The sequence below is a fragment of the Colletes latitarsis genome, chromosome 12, assembly GCF_051014445.1.
Source record: "Colletes latitarsis isolate SP2378_abdomen chromosome 12, iyColLati1, whole genome shotgun sequence".
NCBI lineage: Eukaryota > Metazoa > Arthropoda > Insecta > Hymenoptera > Colletidae > Colletes > Colletes latitarsis.
In genome coordinates, this window is record NC_135145.1 from 26,037,845 (window position 1) to 26,055,760 (window position 17,916).

Sequence of the window (17,916 nt, forward strand, 5' to 3'; positions counted from 1 at the left end):
AGTTGCTCGGGTGGTACACCTCAAGTACAGTGCACCGCTGACTTGGAGCCCTGTGAGACTGCACGGGGGCCAAGAACAAGGTCCCATTTTGCTCCCTTGCCTCAGGCAGTCCCACATGTGGGTGTAACTGCGACGAATAGCTAGCTAGAGATCAATGTGTACGTGGGAACCCGTGTATCCTATCTACTTCTCCTGTATTCCTTCAGTGAGACTTCAAAGTCAGCGGAGGACCACAGTAGTCGCCTCAATTGAAGCCTCGTGGGGCGGCAAGAGGGTAAGAAGAGTTGCACCGCCAATTTATGTATCTTGCACCCTTGCATTAGGCGGTCCACATGCGTGTATAATCGCGAGACTTCAAGTCAGCGGAGGACTGTACTACTCAAAGATGACTTGTTGGCTAGGCAGAGGTCTTTGCGCCCCCTTATTGGAGAGGCTTGCTCTGCATAGTAGCCTCCATAACCACGAGAGACTTTTGACCTATTGCCCTTATAGTTCACGTCCTTTGTCAAGGAATTGTAGCTGTGAGCGGCGTGCCTAGCCACCAAGTCATCATTAGACAGTACCACTCTTCCATCAGCGTGTTTACAATCCCCATTTCTGTCACAATCCACTAATTCACAGGTACTCATCGAAATCAGTGTCAATCAGCGAACCACAGCAAAAGCGGGGCCATAAACACGCTGTTCTTCTCGCGGAAGGATGATACTCCACCTTCTACGATATTAATTTTATAGAAGAATGCTTACCTCTCTTAAATTCATAGCTAAAGGCTCAAAAACCATACATAAATGATTTTTGTGAAAGAAGTGCCTGAAAAGCCGCAAACAGTGAAATCTGTCTTCCGGGTCTGCATCATTCAGTTTTCTAAGAATTTCTAGTTCCTTAAGGCCTGTTCTATGCCTGAAATAACAGAAAGAGACGATTGTTACAGCCCCTGGACTTGCACTCTACATGAAACAATATATTCTGAATAATTACATTATTTCATTATTCCTTATAATTTTTACAGCAACGTCCAGATTGCCTCTAGCACTGTCTCTAGCTCTCACGACGTTACTAAACACACCTTGACCCGTGTATCCGTAAACGACGTATCGCGAGTCTAACGTTTCGCCTACTCGCACCCTGGAAACCCAATTGAATTCATAACCGAACCACAAAAGCGCGGGAAAAGCATAAAACAAAGATGGTTTACCGGTAATATCCCTCAGCGTCGTCCCAATTATCCGTCAAACTCGGATTGTCTGGCCCACCTTGTCGCTTACCTTCGACGGTGGGGCTCTGCAACAAAACGGCAGCGTTAAACTTGAAATCCATGCGAGCAAAAGCTCAGAAACTTACATTAAAATCGCCAATGTTGTCCGCCTCTGCAAACATGTCCCACTCGTTCGACTTTTTCGCATTTTGCTTCTCCTCTTTGATCTTCTCCGTTGGCTTACTGTCGTCCATCTTGTCGTCCTCCGGCGGCGCGTCTTCGAATCTAGATTTTCTCTTCTTAACCGGCTGCGGTGACTTTGGTTTCTCGGGCAATGGCGGCGTGTGGCTCTCCGAGGTGGACTCGTTGTTATTCGACGGGATTTCTATCGATTTCTGCGACACGTTCGAGTGGCTCTCCGAAGGCGGAGTGGCGGGGACAGTGTTTATATCGCCAGACATGTTCGAGTCCTCGTTTGGTCCACCTAGCCTCTGCACAACAAAAGCATAGTTATCATCCCCCAACGCTGAAAGAAGACTATCAACATACTTTGAGAAGCTCCTCTCTCTGCTTCCTCCTATGTTCTATAATTGCTTCCTCGTCCTCCTCTTCCTCGATATCGATATCTTTGATGTCCTCTTCGCTGGAGCTCTCGGAGTGTTCCACTTTCAGCCCCTCTGACAACGAATCCTTGTACTTGTCGCTGCGTTCCCTTTTCCCGTTTTTCTCTCGGTCCCTATCGTGGTCTCTAGCGTGTTTGTCTCTGTCCCTGCGGCTTCGAGACAGCGATCTCGAGGTCTTGTACCGATCGTTACGATCTCTGTCCAATCTACTCCTAACGGGGCTTCGAGACCTTCTGGTACTCCTCGAGCGTTCGCGAATCCTCTCGCGATTTCTACTGTCCCGTCGATCTCGAACATCGTTGCGGTCGCGACTGCTTCGACCGTCTCTGTGCCGATCTCTGCTACTGTGGCGCTCTCTGCTGTCCCTTTTATCGCGACTGTGTCTGTCGCGGCTACGGCGGTCGCGACTGGCCGGTCGGTCCTTGCTGGCGTGGCGATCGCGACTGCTCTGTCGCTCTCGGCTACCCAACCGATCGCGACTGTCGCGCCTCGACGCAGGAACTTTGTCGGACTTGTCTAGGGACTTGTAGTCGTTGCGGGGCCTGGAGTTGTTGTGGTGGTCCGCATCTCGTCGACGATCTTCCTCCCTAGAATTAAATGTTAATTTAATTGGCCAACGAACTAACAACTATCTCGAGGTGAGAATCTCGAATTTTGATGAAACTTCGCGATTATGTAGTTCTCATGAATCTATTAGACACGTATTTTTTTGTAGCTGCTAATATTCACTTTAAGGGGTTGAAATCGGCCCTCAAAGTTGGGGGTTCGAAACATACTTTGTTGGATATCTCGGGAACTATTAGAGATAGGGGTGTGCTTCAAAGGGATGAAATTTATGTTTTTAAGCGGCGAATTTGATGGGGTAAAGGGATTTGCAAAAGTTTTATTTGTTTAAATAATATGTTGAAAAATAGCACATTTTTTTATTTTTCTCGGTGGGTATTAGTGATTTTTTTTTCTACATTTGGACAGAGATACTACAGATCCATGTACAAAATACGGATAAATTGGAATTTTGATTTTTTTATAATAAAGATAGATTTTGTATTTGGAATTTTTTTTGTATTTCGTGTTTTATGAAATACCAGATCGCATACAGGATGTTCGACAATCATGGGAGATTCTAGAGGCCAAAATAGGTCGAAAATCAAGAATACCAATTTGTTGATGGAGGCTTCGTTAAAAAGTTATTAACAATTAAATTCAAAAATTTCAAATCGTTCTGGAAAAATTGTTTTTAGGTAGAGGGGTTAATTACAATCATTTTTGGTGAATACACATACCTTCGAAATTTTACTCATTTACTAGAAAAAAATTCGAAAAGGTGTGAAATTTTTTGGCGAAAAAAAATTTTTCAAATTGTTCTAAAAAAATTATTTCCGATTGCAAGGGTCGATTATAATCATTTTCGATGAATAGATATACCCCGGAAATCCTACCCAGTTTGGAGAAAAAAATTCGAGAAGATGTGAAATTTTTCAAGAAAATTAAAAAATTTTAAATCGTTCTAAAAAAATTATATTTAGTTAGAGGGGTCAATTGCAATCATTTTTGGTCATTACACATACCCCCGAAATCTTACGCAATTTTGAGAAAAAAATTCCTAACTGAAAATTTAATGTGAGATCAAAAATGGTCCCCTAAAATTACATGGAAAATCTTTAAAACGCCATAACTTCTGAATGGATTGGACGATTTTAATGTTCAAACAGCCAAACGCCGCGTATTTTAGTGCAGAATATATAGAAATTCCAAAAATATTGGAAAAGTTGTTTCTTGACCCTGCAATGTTAGAAAAACCCCATAAAAATGGTCCAATTTTCAAACAGCCATAACTCCTATAATAGTGAATATATTTCAATGAAACTTTATTCTAAACTAGAGTTCATGGGTACCTACAAAAAAGTATTAGACAATTTTTCTATAGGACGTCAAACAAAATTACTAAAAATGAAAAACAAATTTTTAAGGAAAATCAATATGGCGTAGATGCCTTAATTTTTCGATGAAAAAAAAATTTCAAATCGTTCTAAAAAAAATACTTTTGGCTGCAGGGGTCAATTACAATCATTTTTGGTCATTAGACATACCTTCGAAATCCTAACCATTTTCGAGAAAAAAATTCCTTTATGAAAATATAATTTCAAGCTAGAAATGTCACCCCAAAATTTGAAAACGCCATAACTTCTGAACGGATTGGACGATTTTAATGTTCAAACAGCCAAACGCCGCGTATTTTAGTGCAGAATATATAGAAATTACAAAAATATTGGAAAAGTTGTTTCTTGACTCTGTAAAATGATAAAAACCCCATAAAAATGGTCCAATTTTCAAACAGCCATAACTCCCATAATAGTGAATATATTTCAATGAAACTTTTTTCTAAACTAGAGCTCATGGCTACCTACAAAAAAGTATTAAACAACTTTCCTGTAGGGCGTCAAACAAAATTACTAAAAATGAAAAACAAATTTTTAAGGAAAATTAATATGGCGTAGATGCCTTAATTTTTCGATGAAAAAAAAATTTCAAATCGTTCTAAAAAAAATACTTTTAGCTGCAGGGGTCAATTACAATAATTTTTGGTGAATAGACATACCCTCGAATTCCTACCCACTTTCGAGAAAAAAAATCGAGAAAGTACTGACTTTTTTCGACGAAATTAAAAAAATTCATATTGAAAAAATTATTTTCAAAATTCCAATTTATCCGTATTTCGTACATGGATGTCTAGTTCCTCTGTACAAACGGAAAAAAAAAATCACCTATATCCACCGAGAAAAATAAAAAAATGTGCTATTTTTCAACATATTGTTTAAACAAATAAAACTGTTGCAAATCCCTTTACCCCATCAAATTCGCCGTTTAAAACCACAAATTTCATCCATTTGAAGCACACCCCTATCTCTAATAGTTTCCGAGATATCCAACAAACTATGTTTCGAACCCCAACTTCGAGGGCCGATTTCAACCCCTTAAAGTGAATATTAGCAGCCACAAAAAAACACGTGTCTAATAGATTTACGAGAACTACATAATCGCGAAGTTTCATCAAAATTGGAGATTCACACCTCGGGATAGGTCCCTCGTAAAATACTGCATTAAAAATTAAAATATTTCTACATACCGTCTATCTTGGTCTCTTTTACGCGACTCGTCTCTCTTAATAGAATCCTTGCGTTTGTCATCCTCCGACCTCCTCTTATTATCCTCTTTTCGGGGATCTTCTCTATGCCTGTCGTTCGTTTTCCTCACCTGCCTCTCATCCCTCCTGCCATCATCCCTTCTCAGCTCTTCTTTACTCCGCACTTTATCTTCCCGCCTCCTATCCGAGTCTCTTCGTTTGTCTTTGTGTTCCTCTCGACTCCGTCGATCTCTACTCATGTCCACCACAACGCGTCTCTCGGGTTTCGTCACTTTTTTGCGCTCCCTACTGCCAGATTTACTTCTGGCCCGTTTCTTGGGGGGTACATTGTCATTCTCGCTATCGTCTTCCACGAGTATAATATCCGGCGTTTCGGTAGCTTTCACTTCGTCCTGCTCTGGCTCCTTGTCCTCCTTCTCAGACTCGTCTGAGAGGTATTGTACTAAACATGCTTGCAACCGCTCCTGCAGAGGCACCAAAACATTAAAAGCTCCCTTTCACTTATTTGTAAAACGTTCGAACAGAGAATAATACCTTTTGTTTCATCAACTCTTCAAGGTCGATATCATCCTCGATAATTGTACAGTCCACTTCATCCGAATCTAAATCTATTAATTTCTCGTCTTCGCTCTCCTCCGTGGAAACCACTTCCAACAGCGAGTTTTTTACTTTGCCATTTACGCCAACATCCTTTTGAATCGGTCGTGGTGGCTTCTCCTCCAACGATCCATTCTCAACTTCCCTTTCTTTCTTAGGTTTCTTATGCTTCTTGTGTCTTTTTCTGAAATGGTTGCATTTAATAAACAGTAAACATTAATGAAATATAAATTGCACGTACCGTTCTTGTCGTTCAATCTTCCCGTCTTCCCTTTCGATCAATTTATCTTTCTTGTGCTTGTGATGCTTATGCTTTCTTTTCTTCTTCTTTCTTTGGTCGTTCAACATGTCGGACTCAGAATCCACTCCGACAGTGTCCCTCTTAGAGTCTAAACATTCTAAATCTGACGTACTGAAACATACAAATCAATTACGCAATGAGATACAATGTATTCCACTAATTAACTAAAATTCCATCTGATAGAGCGATTCGTGACAAAGTTTACAGGTTTCAGCTTTCAAAACAAGCGAATTGAGAGAAATACAAGTAACTAGGGGCCTCAGAACTTAGTCAGAGCTGTACGAAGGAATATTTTATCCAGCATTGCCATTTTTAGAGGTTACAGGTAAAAATCTTACTCGAATCTTTAACACTAGCTTTACGGACACTCCTTGTGCATATTTTTATCATAATTTGCTGCGTTAACAGTTGCATTGAAATGCAGTTTCTTAAATTGCTAACAAATAATATTTCTGAGTCCCATAACCTTAAGTTTAGAATCTGAATGCGTTAAATTGATTCGTATCGCAAACCTAGTGTTATTATCTTAATTTACCAGCTTTTAATCTAGAAAATGAAGCTAGCGAAAACATTCAGAAAGGCACTCTCGAGCAAGATGTGTGCTAAGTGCCGCAGTCAAGCTCAGAGATTTTAGTTAGCGACTCTGCTATATTTTGTCTCGGACTACACAACTCCTCGAAGCGTAGAGCTGATATTCTCCCAATTAATTACTAGTTTAAATGTGACTCAGACGACATAACATTCAGTGAAATCCAATGCAGTGAAATTGATTCCATTGCGAAATATGAATGTTGCAAGACCCAAAAACTAGGTTACTTTATTCCAGTGGATTCGTACCAAAACTAATAATACAAGAAAAGTAGCTTTCCTCTAGAAATTCGTTAACCTATCTTACGTAATGTCAAATGAAACAGAATTTCTCGAAGGTGTACGAGATTAATTCCGAAAATAAACAGAAGATCACGTAAGTATATGCGATGTAAACAGACTACCTTACGTATCTTTTTGCACATCGAAAATTATAGTTTTTTAATTGGTATAATTACGCTCGTTGAAATTCACGACTCACCCCATGATTATACTTGGTAAATTATTGTTAAGAAAAAAACTACAGATTCACTGCACAAAACAACTACACGTATATATGAACTCTTTAATGGGCCGCCATCTTGTATGTTCGATCGTGTTATTTCGAGATATCACGGCGAGACTTCGAGCTATCGATATCGAAAGGTTGCTTCCGCTTCCTGTTTCTCGTTCTTCGTGAAATTGTGGACGACATTAGGTTAGTTGCCTTCGATCCACCGTGAGGGTCGGACGGACGGTTTTAAGTGTGAGCGTTATCGGTGAGTGGAAAAACCAGTTGGAAGAAGCGAAGCTTCAACGTTTACGACGTAAGTTTCCTAACCTAACTAAGATATTTTAAACGTGATTCTGAGATATGGAAAATTGTGATACGTAACCATTTTATTTACACGTGAGGAGAGATATAACTCGGATATTTCTTTAAGTAAAGAGAATTCAGAATATTTTAGCAGTTTTGTCGAAGCTTCCAAATCTTTCGAAAAATGTTTGATTTATTCAGAATTGAGATTTATCGATTTTGGTTGTTTGACAATTTCAGTCAATTTGTTAATTTATTGTTAATTTAATTTTGCCTGGAATTATGATTTTTAATACTGTTATTGAAATTGAAAAGAAAATTGATTTATTATTTATTAATACAAGTAAATAATTTGGTTATTGTTAATTCAATTTTGCCTGGAATTATGATTTTTAATACAGTTATTAAAATTGAAAAGAAAATTGATTTATTATTTATTGATAAAATTAAATAATTTGGTTATTGTTAATTTAATTTTACCTAGAATTATAATTTTAAGTATTATTATTATTAAAATTGAAAAGAAAGTTGATCATTAAATGTTAATCGTTAAAATTGAAATATTTGGTATATTACGTGTATAAACATTTGTATTTTGCATTAGAATAAATTATAAAACTATGCAACATTGATGTTGGTCAATTCAGTATATTATAATAGTTTTTTGTTCAATTAATTTGAGGTACAGTTGTACCAATATTTAATGTCTGATTTCAATTTAAATAACTTTATTATGAATGAACCCGATAAAATAAGCATTTATGAAATTTTCAAATGAAAAAATTGCATATAATTCGAATAGAAATCTTTCATATAAGTGATTATCTACTTATTTTTAAGTATTTGCAAAAAGATCTCAAGTTTATTAATTCTCACATTTTTTTAAATATTTCATATGAATTGTACGTTTGTTCGAAAGTATTATTCATGTTTTGATATGTTTGAAATTCGACAAATGTTTGAAGACGGTTCTGAAGGATGGTTGGGATGTTGAGGGATGGTTGGGACGGTTGGGGGATGGTTGGGATGATTTGGACGGTTGAGGGATGATTGAGGGATGGTTGGGACGGTTGAGGGATGGTTGGGATGATTGGAACGGTTGAGGGATGATTGAGGGATTGTTTGAGGGATGGTTGGGACGGTTGAGGGATGGTCAGGATGATTGGGACGGTTGAGGGATGATTTAGGGATGGTTTGAGGATATTGAGGGATGGTTGGGACGATTGGGGGATGGTTGGGATGATTTAGGGATGGTTTGAGGATGTTGAGGGATGGTTGGGACGATTGGGGAATGGTTGGGATGATTGGGATGATTGCGATGATTGAGATGGTTGAGGGATGATTGAGGGATGGTTTTGAAGGATGGTTGGGATGTTGAGGGGTGGTTGGGACAGTTGGGGGATGGTTGGGATGATTTGGACGGTTGAGGGATGGTTGGGACGATTGGGGAATGGTTGGAATGATTTGGACGCTTGAGGGATGGTTAGGGGATGTTTGAGGGATGGTTGGAACAGTTGAGGGATGGTTGGGATGATTGGAACGGTTGAGGGATGATTGAGGGATGGTTGGGACGGTAGAGGGGATGGTTGGGATGATTGGGACGGTTGAGGGATGATTTAGGGATGGTTTGAGGAATGGTTGGGATGTTGAGGGATGGTTGAGACGATTGGGGGATGATTGAGGGATGGTTGGGATGTTGGTGGATGGCTGGGATGTTTGAAGGATGGTTGGGATGATTGGAACGGTTGAGGGATGATTGAGGGATGGTTGGGACGGTTGAGGGGATGGTTGGGATGATTGAGGGATGGTTGGGACGGTTGAGGAATGGTTGAGACGATTGGGGGATGATTGGAATGATTTGGACGGTTGAGGCATGATTGAGGGATGGTTTGAGGGATGGTTGGGATGTTGGTGGATGGCTGGGACGGTTGGGGGATGGTTGGGACGGTTGAGGGGATGGTTGGATGATTGGGACTATTGTGGTATGATTGAGGGATGGTTTGAGGGATGGTTGGTACGGTTGAGGGATGATTGAGGGATGGTTGGGATGTTGGTGGATGGCTGGGACGGTTGAGGGATGGTTGGAGGATGGTTGAGGGATGGTTGAGATGGTTGAAGGATGGTTGGGGTATGCTTGGGATGGTTGGGATGGTTGGGATGGTTAGGGGATGGTTGGGGGATGGTTGAGGGATGGTTGAGATGGTTGAAGGATGTTTGGGGTATGCTTGGGATGGTTGAGGGATGGTTGGGATGATTTGAACGGTTGAGGGATGGTTGGGATGTTGATGGATGGCTGGGACGGTTGTGGGATGGTTGGAGGATGGTTGAGGGATGGTTGAGATGGTTGAAGGATGGTTGGAATGATTTGGACGGTTGAGGCATGATTGAGGGATGGTTGAGGGATGGTTAAGATGGTTGAAGGATGGTTGGGGTATGCTTGGGATGGTTGGGATGGTTAGGGGATGGTTGAGGGATGGTTGGGATGTTGGTGGATGGCTGGGACGGTTGTGGGATGGTTAAGGTGGTTGAAGGATGGTTGGGGTATGCTTGGGATGGTTGGGATGGTTAGGGGATGGTTGAGGGATGGTTGGGATGTTGGTGGATGGCTGGGACGGTTGAGGGATGGTTGGAGGATAGTTGAGGGATGGTTGAGATGGTTGAAGGATGGTTGGGGTATGCTTGGGATGGTTGGGATGGTTAGGGGATGGTTGGGGGATGGTTGAGGAATGGTTGAGATGGTTGAAGGATGTTTGGGGTATGCTTGGGATGGTTGAGGGATGGTTGGGATGATTTGAACGGTTGAGGGATGGTTTGAGGGATGGTTGGGATGTTGGTGGATGGCTGGGACGGTTGAGGGATGGTTGGAGGATGGTTGAGGGATGGTTGAGATGGTTGAAGGATGGTTGGGGTATGCTTGTGATGGTTAGGGCATGGTTGGGGGATGGTTGGGATGTTGAGGGATAGTTGGGATGATTGGGACGGTTTAGGGATGATGATTGAGGGATGGTTGGGATGTTGAGGAATGGTTGGGACGGTTGGGGGATGGTTGGAACGGTTGAGGGATGATTAAGGGATGGTTGGGACGTTTGAGAGATGGTTGGAATAATTGGGACGTTTGCGGGATGCTTGGGGGATGCTTGAGATAGTTAGAAGATGGTTGAGCTAGTCGAAGGATGGTTGGTGGATAATTGGGATGCAGAATAATGAGGGAGAGGATTCCCATCAGCCTTAAGAAGTCTTCGATAACCCCATCTCCCCGCAATGGCATCCTCCCAGAGCTCAGAGCGAAAGCATATACTCTCCCACGCCCCATCCACCCAATTATAAATATTGCGTGTGAGTGGGCCATGAGACATTGCCCTGGTGGGCCTTTCACCTTAAGGCCCCGCAGGTGAATAGCGTTTACTTAGCCCCCACGTCTCTCTAGATCCTGCGGCCCAACATGTCAACAGGGGCCGCGGGAGCTTAGTGACCAGGCGTTCTGTGGTTCAATGGTGGGTGGTGGGTGGGCCTCCTACCAGGAGGGGCCTTGAAAAAAGGCATGTCACAGCAGGGGAAAGACACTCCTGTGATGGTTCCACTAGACAGAGAAGAGTTTGTTCCTCCAGGCGCGCCTGAGGATGGTCACCGTGGGGGGTCATCCTCCCCCCTTCAAGTGGGCCCCACAGGTCCCCACATTAGGATTCCCCCAGGTCCAGAAAAGAAGTCTAAGCCTCAGAAAGCCCTCACTAACGGAGTCCTGCTAGCAAACTTAGACAAAATGGCGCCCCCTCTAACCCTTGCCCCCTTTAGTTCCCAAGTGCCTAGCCACCACTTCATCCCTGAATAGTAACATTATTAAAGTCCGTAATGAAATGAAGTAACACCCAAGGGGGTACGGTTTGCAATAATTTAATTCGCAAAATGTCTTACAGTATATAACGCGAAGTATGCGACGCGCCATTGGTGAAATGTTCGGTGTTGTTCTTGCATCTATACTTTGCACGTCTCGCGGCACCAACAGCGCGTGGCATTCCTCCGTCGTGTAATCTAGTCTTAACATCGGTTCCGACGGCGATGGCAATTATTTAAGAATTATCATAACGGCAATGGTAACGAGTAACAATTAAATATACATTATATATTACGAATAAATACTAAAAGTAATCCTCGCAAACTCTGGTGTGTAACTGAACGCTGCTTTCCGTTCGCGATTATATAAATACAAAGGATTCGTAGTAATGGGGGGAGGGAGATAGGGGGGGTCAAGATTTCGGGGTCGTGAGGAGGTCAAGTATCCTTAATCGTTCCTAAATCACTTCTTCGCGCAAGGTATTCGATTATCACATTCTTCTCAGAGTCTCGGGGGTCGATGTTGGTGTCAATCGATTCCAACCATAAGTCTTGGTCCGTTGAAACGAAAAAATACATAACTCTACGCTGACTAGATTCTACACCCATCCAGTATGTCGATTCTTAGTTTAAATCTAGTCGCTACACGTTCGATTCTAGGGAGGAGCAACTCGATGATGTTCTTTCCTTATTGATAGCGAATTCCGTGGAAGAAGAAGTACAAATACACCCGATTCGAATTAGAAAGAAACTGACAATTAAAGCTTTGCCCTTGTTAAGAAGAACGGGCTCGTTCCCCGCTCTTTAAACCGTAGAAATGCTTATTCGAAGAGCTTCTTAGCATAGTGCCAAATGCGGAAGAAGTATTCGTCTTGTCTGAGAAGCCTCGCCCTCGCGTACGAGTGAATGTCGGCGTCCATGTTGTGCTCGCGTAGCCAGGAACTCGTGTTCTCCGTGCTGAAGCTCAGGGAAGCGGTTTCACCCTTCTCCGTGGGGTCTGCTAGTGGCTCCACCACCGACAGTTCTGCGAACCAAGACGATTTCAGCCATTTGCAACGACGCCAAGCGCGAGTCGAAGCACTCGTGAGAGAGGCACGCCCTCTGCCGGCGAGTGCAGCAACTGTCGCCACATTTGTTCCAGTATTTGTCAAAGAAAATAAGATGTTACCGGTAACTGGTAGAATCTTGAACGGTTCGTCAGATTCGAGAGGATCGCTGGCGCCAATCTCGTTCTTGGCGAAGATCCTGATCAGGTACATGTGGTCCTCCTGGAGGTCTCTGATGTTCAGCTTCTGCACGTCGGCGTTCACGCGGCCTACTTCCATCCACATCGTCTTCCTCGCGTCCTTGATGGCGATTTTGTAGCCCTCCAATGGCGCGCCGCCGTCAGACTCAGGCCTGCCCCAGGAGATCACCACTGTGTTCGCTGCGATCTGCCTGATCTCCAATGGCGCGGTGGGTGGCGATGGTACAGCTACGAAAGAAGTTTGATTACACACTGAGCCTATTCGTTCATACGAAAATGTGATCACTCACTGGCGTGGGTCTTCAAGGTGACTGGTTCCGAATTTGTGGGCAGACTGAGCCCCATGTTGTTCTCTGCGAAGATCCTGAAGAGGAACTCGCTTTCCTTCAAGTTCTCGATGCAGTGTTGGAGCGTCGAGGCGTCCAGAGTGACTACTTTCGTCCATCTTGCCCCCTTTCCAATCAGTGGTCTCTTCTCGATCACGTACCCTGTTGAAACGCCACAATTGTCGTTATCTACTGTTATACATGGGGCACCCTGTGTAGAAAAGGTTTCTTCGTGAATTACCTGTAAGTTCTGTTCCTCCTGTGCTGGCTGGCGGCGACCAACTGAGGGTTGCACTCTTGCTGGTAACGTTCGTCACTTGTACATGTTGGGGGCTCGATGGTGGCGCTGGAAATCATTGGAGACAGTTATTCCAAAGACAGGGGAACGTTTGGTGGGCAACGTAGACACTCACTTTTGCTGATTACTACTTTCGATGGCGGGAATATACCCAGCAGAGCGTACATGCTGCTTTCGGTGAGCTTTGTTATTTCTGGGTGATAGCAAAAGCGTTAGATAAGCGAAGCCTTACTAATACAGATTTCATGAAGAAGAAAAACTATTTCTAGGCAACAATGAAGCGTTAAACGAGTCAACAGTGCCTTGGATTCACCTAACAACTGTCTATCATTGAAGCACAATGTTATGGAAAGGGTATAGCCGAATAAGGGGGTGAAATGTGCCCCCAAACCGAATTGAACGAATGATAGGTCATTCGATAGCTTATCCAAAAAAAACCATGTGTGCAAATTTTTAACTTGAAATCTCGACCGTGGGGGTAGTAATGGGGTGAAAACGAAAATCATGTTTTTGAGCAATTTCTCTTAACCTACTGAGTAAAAAAATGTAAAAAAATTCAGAGACACTTAGGGTACTGGGACACATATTTTGGAAGATTTTCAGATTTTTTGATCGAAGAACCAGGTAGTAAAAAATAAAAAACCGCAAAAAATGCCGAAAAATGCCAATTACGTATCGAAGGAGGCCCGGAACTACTTTTATGCTTTTACAGTAAACACGTATTGCTATTACTATTATTCTCAATTTTTTTCAGATTTTTCATTTTGGTGCGCCGCAGTGAAAAAAAATAAAAACCGATTTTTTCCTCATTTTCTGCGTATTAGAGTAACTTACACGTTGAATTTTTATGCATTCTTCAATATACGAGTGTTTTGTACACTGTTTAATGTTTCTACACTAAGCAGAATTACATAACAATTGAAAGAAATAAAATAAACCAACTATTGAGATAAAAAATCAACGATGTTTTGAACAGGGTCGTTGGCGCAGCGTTAGAGTGTCCGATTGTGGAACCGCTGGAATTTTTTTTACCGTAGGTTCGAGTCTTTCTTTGGGACTTAGAATTTTTTTTTATTCGTTATTTTTTTTTCCAAGTTCTAACTATATAACAATGGTTTATATTTATTTATAAATATTCTAAAGGCATTTTACAAATATTTTAACCTGAAATATCTATAAATATAATTTTGAAAACGAAAATCATGTTTTTGAGCAATTTCTCTTAACCTACTGAGTAAAAAAATGTAAAAAAATTCAGAGACACTTCGGGTACTGGGACACATATTTTGGAAGATTTTCAGATTTTTTGATCGAAGAACCAGGTAGTAAAAAATAAAAAACCGCAAAAAATGCCGAAAAATGCCAATTGCGTATCGAAGGAGGCCCGGAACTACTTTTATACTTTTACAGTAAACACGTATCGCTATTACTATTATTCTCAATTTTTTTCAGATTTTTCATTTTGGTGCGCCGCACTGAAAAAAAATAAAAACCGATTTTTTCCTCATTTTCTGCGTAGTAGAGTAACTTACACGTTGAATTTTTATGCATTCTTCAATATACGAGTGTTTTGTACACTGTTTAATGTTTCTACACTAAGCAGAATTACATAACAATTGAAAGAAATAAAATAAACCAACCGTTGAGCGCAACATATCCTAAAAAATCAACGATGTTTTGAATAGGGTCGTTGGCGCAGCGTTAGAGTGTCCGACTGTGGAACCGCTGGAATTTTTTTTACCGTAGGTTCGAGTCTTTCTTTGGGACTTAGAATTTTTTTTTATTCGTTATTTTTTTTTCCAAATTCTAACTATATAACAATGGTTTATATTTATTTATAAATATTCTAAAGGCATTTTACAAATATTTTAACCTGAAATATGTATAAATATAATTTTGGAGCGTCTTTGCGTCCTTATTTTTTTTGTCAACCACGATTATTGTTTAACATCTCTTGAACTGAAATTAATGTGAAATGTTAGTTTTCAAATCTCTTACCTTTGACTATTGTGAATGGATTAGAACAGAAGATTCTATACTGGCTTACTATTACTTCTTCTCCCTCTTCGATCAAGCAGATCTTTCCTTTTTTTTCTCTTTCTTTGATAAATATGAATGTTTGCTACAGAGTAACTTGCTAAAGAGTGACTAATAACGAAAAAAACGATTCCTAATAACTACAATGTACCAGAAAACTGTGTCATAAACCGAATTCTCAAATCACTTTGGATTTTAACGGTATATTAAATATTGCTATAGTTTAACAATATGTATCCTTAATTTTTTTGAAGTTATTTTTAAATGATGTGGAGATAAGAAAATCATCCTATGCAAAAATCGCTCCAAAATTATATTTATAGATATTTCAGGTTAAAATATTTGTAAAATGCCTTTAGAATATTTATAAATAAATATAAACCATTGTTGTATAGTTAGAATTTGGAAAAAAAACTAACGAATAAAAAAAAATTCTAAGTCCCAAAAAGAGACTCGAACCTACGGTAAAAAAAATTCCAGCGGTTCCACAGTCGGACACTCTAACGCTGTGCCAACGATCCTGTTCAAAACATCGTTGATTTTTTATCTCAATGGTTAGTTTATTTTATTTCTTTCAATTGTTATGTAATTCTGCTTAGTGTAAAAACATTAAACAGTGTACAAAACACTCGTATATCGAAGAACGCATAAAAATTCAACGTGTAAGTTACTCTAATACGCAGAAAATGTGGAAAAAATCGGTTTTTATTTTTTTTCACTGCGGCGCACCAAAATGAAAAATCTGAAAAAAATTGAGAATAATAGTAATAGCAATACGTGTTTACTGTAAAAGTATAAAAGTAGTTCCGGGCCTCCTTCGATACGTAATTGGCATTTTTCGGCATTTTTTGCGGTTTTTTATTTTTTACTACCTGGTTCTTCGATCAAAAAATCTGAAAATCTTCCAAAATATGTGTCCCAGTACCCGAAGTGTCTCTGAATTTTTTTACATTTTTTTACTCAGTAGGTTAAGAGAAATTGCTCAAAAACATGATTTTCGTTTTCGCCCCATTACTACCCCCACGGTCGAGATTTCAAGTTAAAAATTTGCACACATGGTTTTTTTTGGATAAGCTATCGAATGACCTATCGTTCGTTCAATTCGGTTTGGGGGCACATTTGACCCCCTTATTCGGCTATACCCTTTTGCTACTATGAAGTTCTAAATATCGAAAGCAACTAACAAGGTACTCGAGGTGCTTTGCTTACTGATTCGTTTGCCAGGTGCAATTGGTTCTTCAGCTACATACGGTGGGCCAGTGCCAACACTGTTCTTAGCTGTTATCCTGAAGTTGTATGGCACGTCTGTCTTCAACTCCGACACGCTGAAGTTGGTTATCTCGTGTTTGGTGCTGCCAATCTGCAAAAGACAAATCAACATTTAGAAGGTACATCTCAGAATGCTTGAAATCCTTATCAGAAATGCACAATATCTAGGGTATCGACCTTCTGCCAACTTTTCTTCGACTCTTCTTTCATTTCGACGATGTATTCCGTTATTGGTGTTCCACCATCGTTTTCTGGAGGCAGCCATTTTATCGTGAACGATGTCTTCGTCATTCCGGATACTTCCAGAGGTCCCCTCGGTGGTCCTGGTGGCTCTGCAGATGCATTAATTTCGTAAAGTTAATCGACCAATCAGCAAATCTGTGGGAAAAGGGGTCGATAATACCGAAAGAGGTTCTCATCTTGACTGGTTCCGACTCCAAAGGCTCCGACGCGCCGACAGCGTTCCTGGCGATGACCCTGAACATGTACTCAGCATTCTGCTGCAGCTTGTGCACGCAGAAGCTCTCTACTTCCTTGTCGATGTCGACGATCTTCACCCAAGTCTTGCCTGGCTCGCATTTCTCGATGGTGTACTTGTCGAGTTCGACTCCACCGTCGTCAGATGGCGGTCGCCATTCGAGGGTGACGCGATCTTGTCTGATTTCTTTGAAAATAATCGGCCCCTGCGGCTTGCTTGGCTTGTCTGAACGATTAAAAAACACGTCAATATAAAAACTTAATAACCAACGTGACCACCTCTTCAAAGGTAGCCAACCCTGGGAAAAATTTTAATGGTAGATTCTAGAGCCCAAAATAAGACGAAAATGAAGAATACCAATTTCTTAATTAAGGCTTCGTTAAAGAGTTATCAGCGTTTAAAGTTCACATGCGCACAACTGCGTGCGCGCGAGAGTCGCCGTCTCACAGACCAAACTTTAAACGTTAATAACTTTTAAACGAAGCCTCCAACAGCAAATTGCTATTCTTCATTTTCGTCTTATTTTAGGCCCTAGAATCTACTATTAAAATTTTTCCCAGGGTTGACCACCCTTGTTTGCAACTTGCCTATGACTTTGAGGTGCAAGTCAACCGAAGAGCTGCCAGCCTGGTTGCTCGCCTTCGCCGTGTAGGTGGCAGTGTCTTCTCTGACGAGGGACGAAATGGAAATAGTTGATGTGTGTTCCTCGGTACGGGTGGTCACCTGTTTCTCGACGATTTTCTTGCTGTTCTTCGTCCACGTGACTTCCGGTTTCGGGAAGCCACTGGTTCGAATCTCGATCTTCCATTGGCCATTCACTGGTAGCTTTTGGCTCGCCAATGTCTCGTCGAAAGTGATCTTTGGTGCTTCTTGTACCTTCAGTTCGCAGGTTGTCTCTGCTGTTCCGACGTTGTTTTTCGCCCTAACTGTGAATGTTGCTGATGAGGTTTCCGTGGTTTCCGTGATGGTGTACTTCGTCACGTGGTTTTCGTACGTGATACTGCTGTCTTCGAATGTTTCGCCATCTCTCAACCTGGGAAACATTTCATTGGTATTTATTGTTACTATCTTTTTCTATTTCGATTGGATTGAGAGGGGAAGCAACGTCGAACGCATGCGCAGTGTGACCTAATCACGAAACTTTTTTGTTTTTGTGTTTCTTTGAATGAAACTTTTACCAACGTAT

General features: G+C 41.2%; 2 protein-coding genes across 25 annotated transcripts in view; both read right to left on the minus strand.

The window, feature by feature from the left end:
* Prp4k (Pre-mRNA processing factor 4 kinase) overlaps window positions 1-7,052 on the minus strand; it is an 18,643-nt gene extending 11,591 nt beyond the window's left edge. For all 10 annotated transcript variants that reach the window (XM_076779301.1, XM_076779300.1, XM_076779299.1 and 7 more), the window contains exons 1-9: window positions 6,931-7,052; window positions 5,802-5,972; window positions 5,498-5,744; window positions 4,946-5,427; window positions 1,745-2,405; window positions 1,342-1,686; window positions 1,196-1,281; window positions 979-1,125; window positions 747-900 (exon numbers count right to left, since the gene is read on the minus strand). In XM_076779301.1, the coding sequence (XP_076635416.1) occupies window positions 747-900; window positions 979-1,125; window positions 1,196-1,281; window positions 1,342-1,686; window positions 1,745-2,405; window positions 4,946-5,427; window positions 5,498-5,744; window positions 5,802-5,972; window positions 6,931-6,935 (2,298 nt within the window). In that variant the 5' untranslated portion in view covers window positions 6,936-7,052. The remainder of the gene's footprint in view (window positions 1-746; window positions 901-978; window positions 1,126-1,195; window positions 1,282-1,341; window positions 1,687-1,744; window positions 2,406-4,945; window positions 5,428-5,497; window positions 5,745-5,801; window positions 5,973-6,930) is intronic.
* A 4,068-nt stretch (window positions 7,053-11,120) lies between these two features.
* The window catches only part of Sls (sallimus), a 190,307-nt gene continuing 183,511 nt past the window's right edge, over window positions 11,121-17,916 (minus strand). For all 15 annotated transcript variants that reach the window (XM_076779954.1, XM_076779949.1, XM_076779951.1 and 12 more), the window contains 8 exons: window positions 17,318-17,763; window positions 16,656-16,955; window positions 16,430-16,584; window positions 16,193-16,343; window positions 12,890-12,994; window positions 12,613-12,810; window positions 12,245-12,550; window positions 11,121-12,100 (listed from right to left, as the gene is read on the minus strand). In XM_076779954.1, the coding sequence (XP_076636069.1) occupies window positions 11,898-12,100; window positions 12,245-12,550; window positions 12,613-12,810; window positions 12,890-12,994; window positions 16,193-16,343; window positions 16,430-16,584; window positions 16,656-16,955; window positions 17,318-17,763 (1,864 nt within the window). In that variant the 3' untranslated portion in view covers window positions 11,121-11,897. The remainder of the gene's footprint in view (window positions 12,101-12,244; window positions 12,551-12,612; window positions 12,811-12,889; window positions 12,995-16,192; window positions 16,344-16,429; window positions 16,585-16,655; window positions 16,956-17,317; window positions 17,764-17,916) is intronic.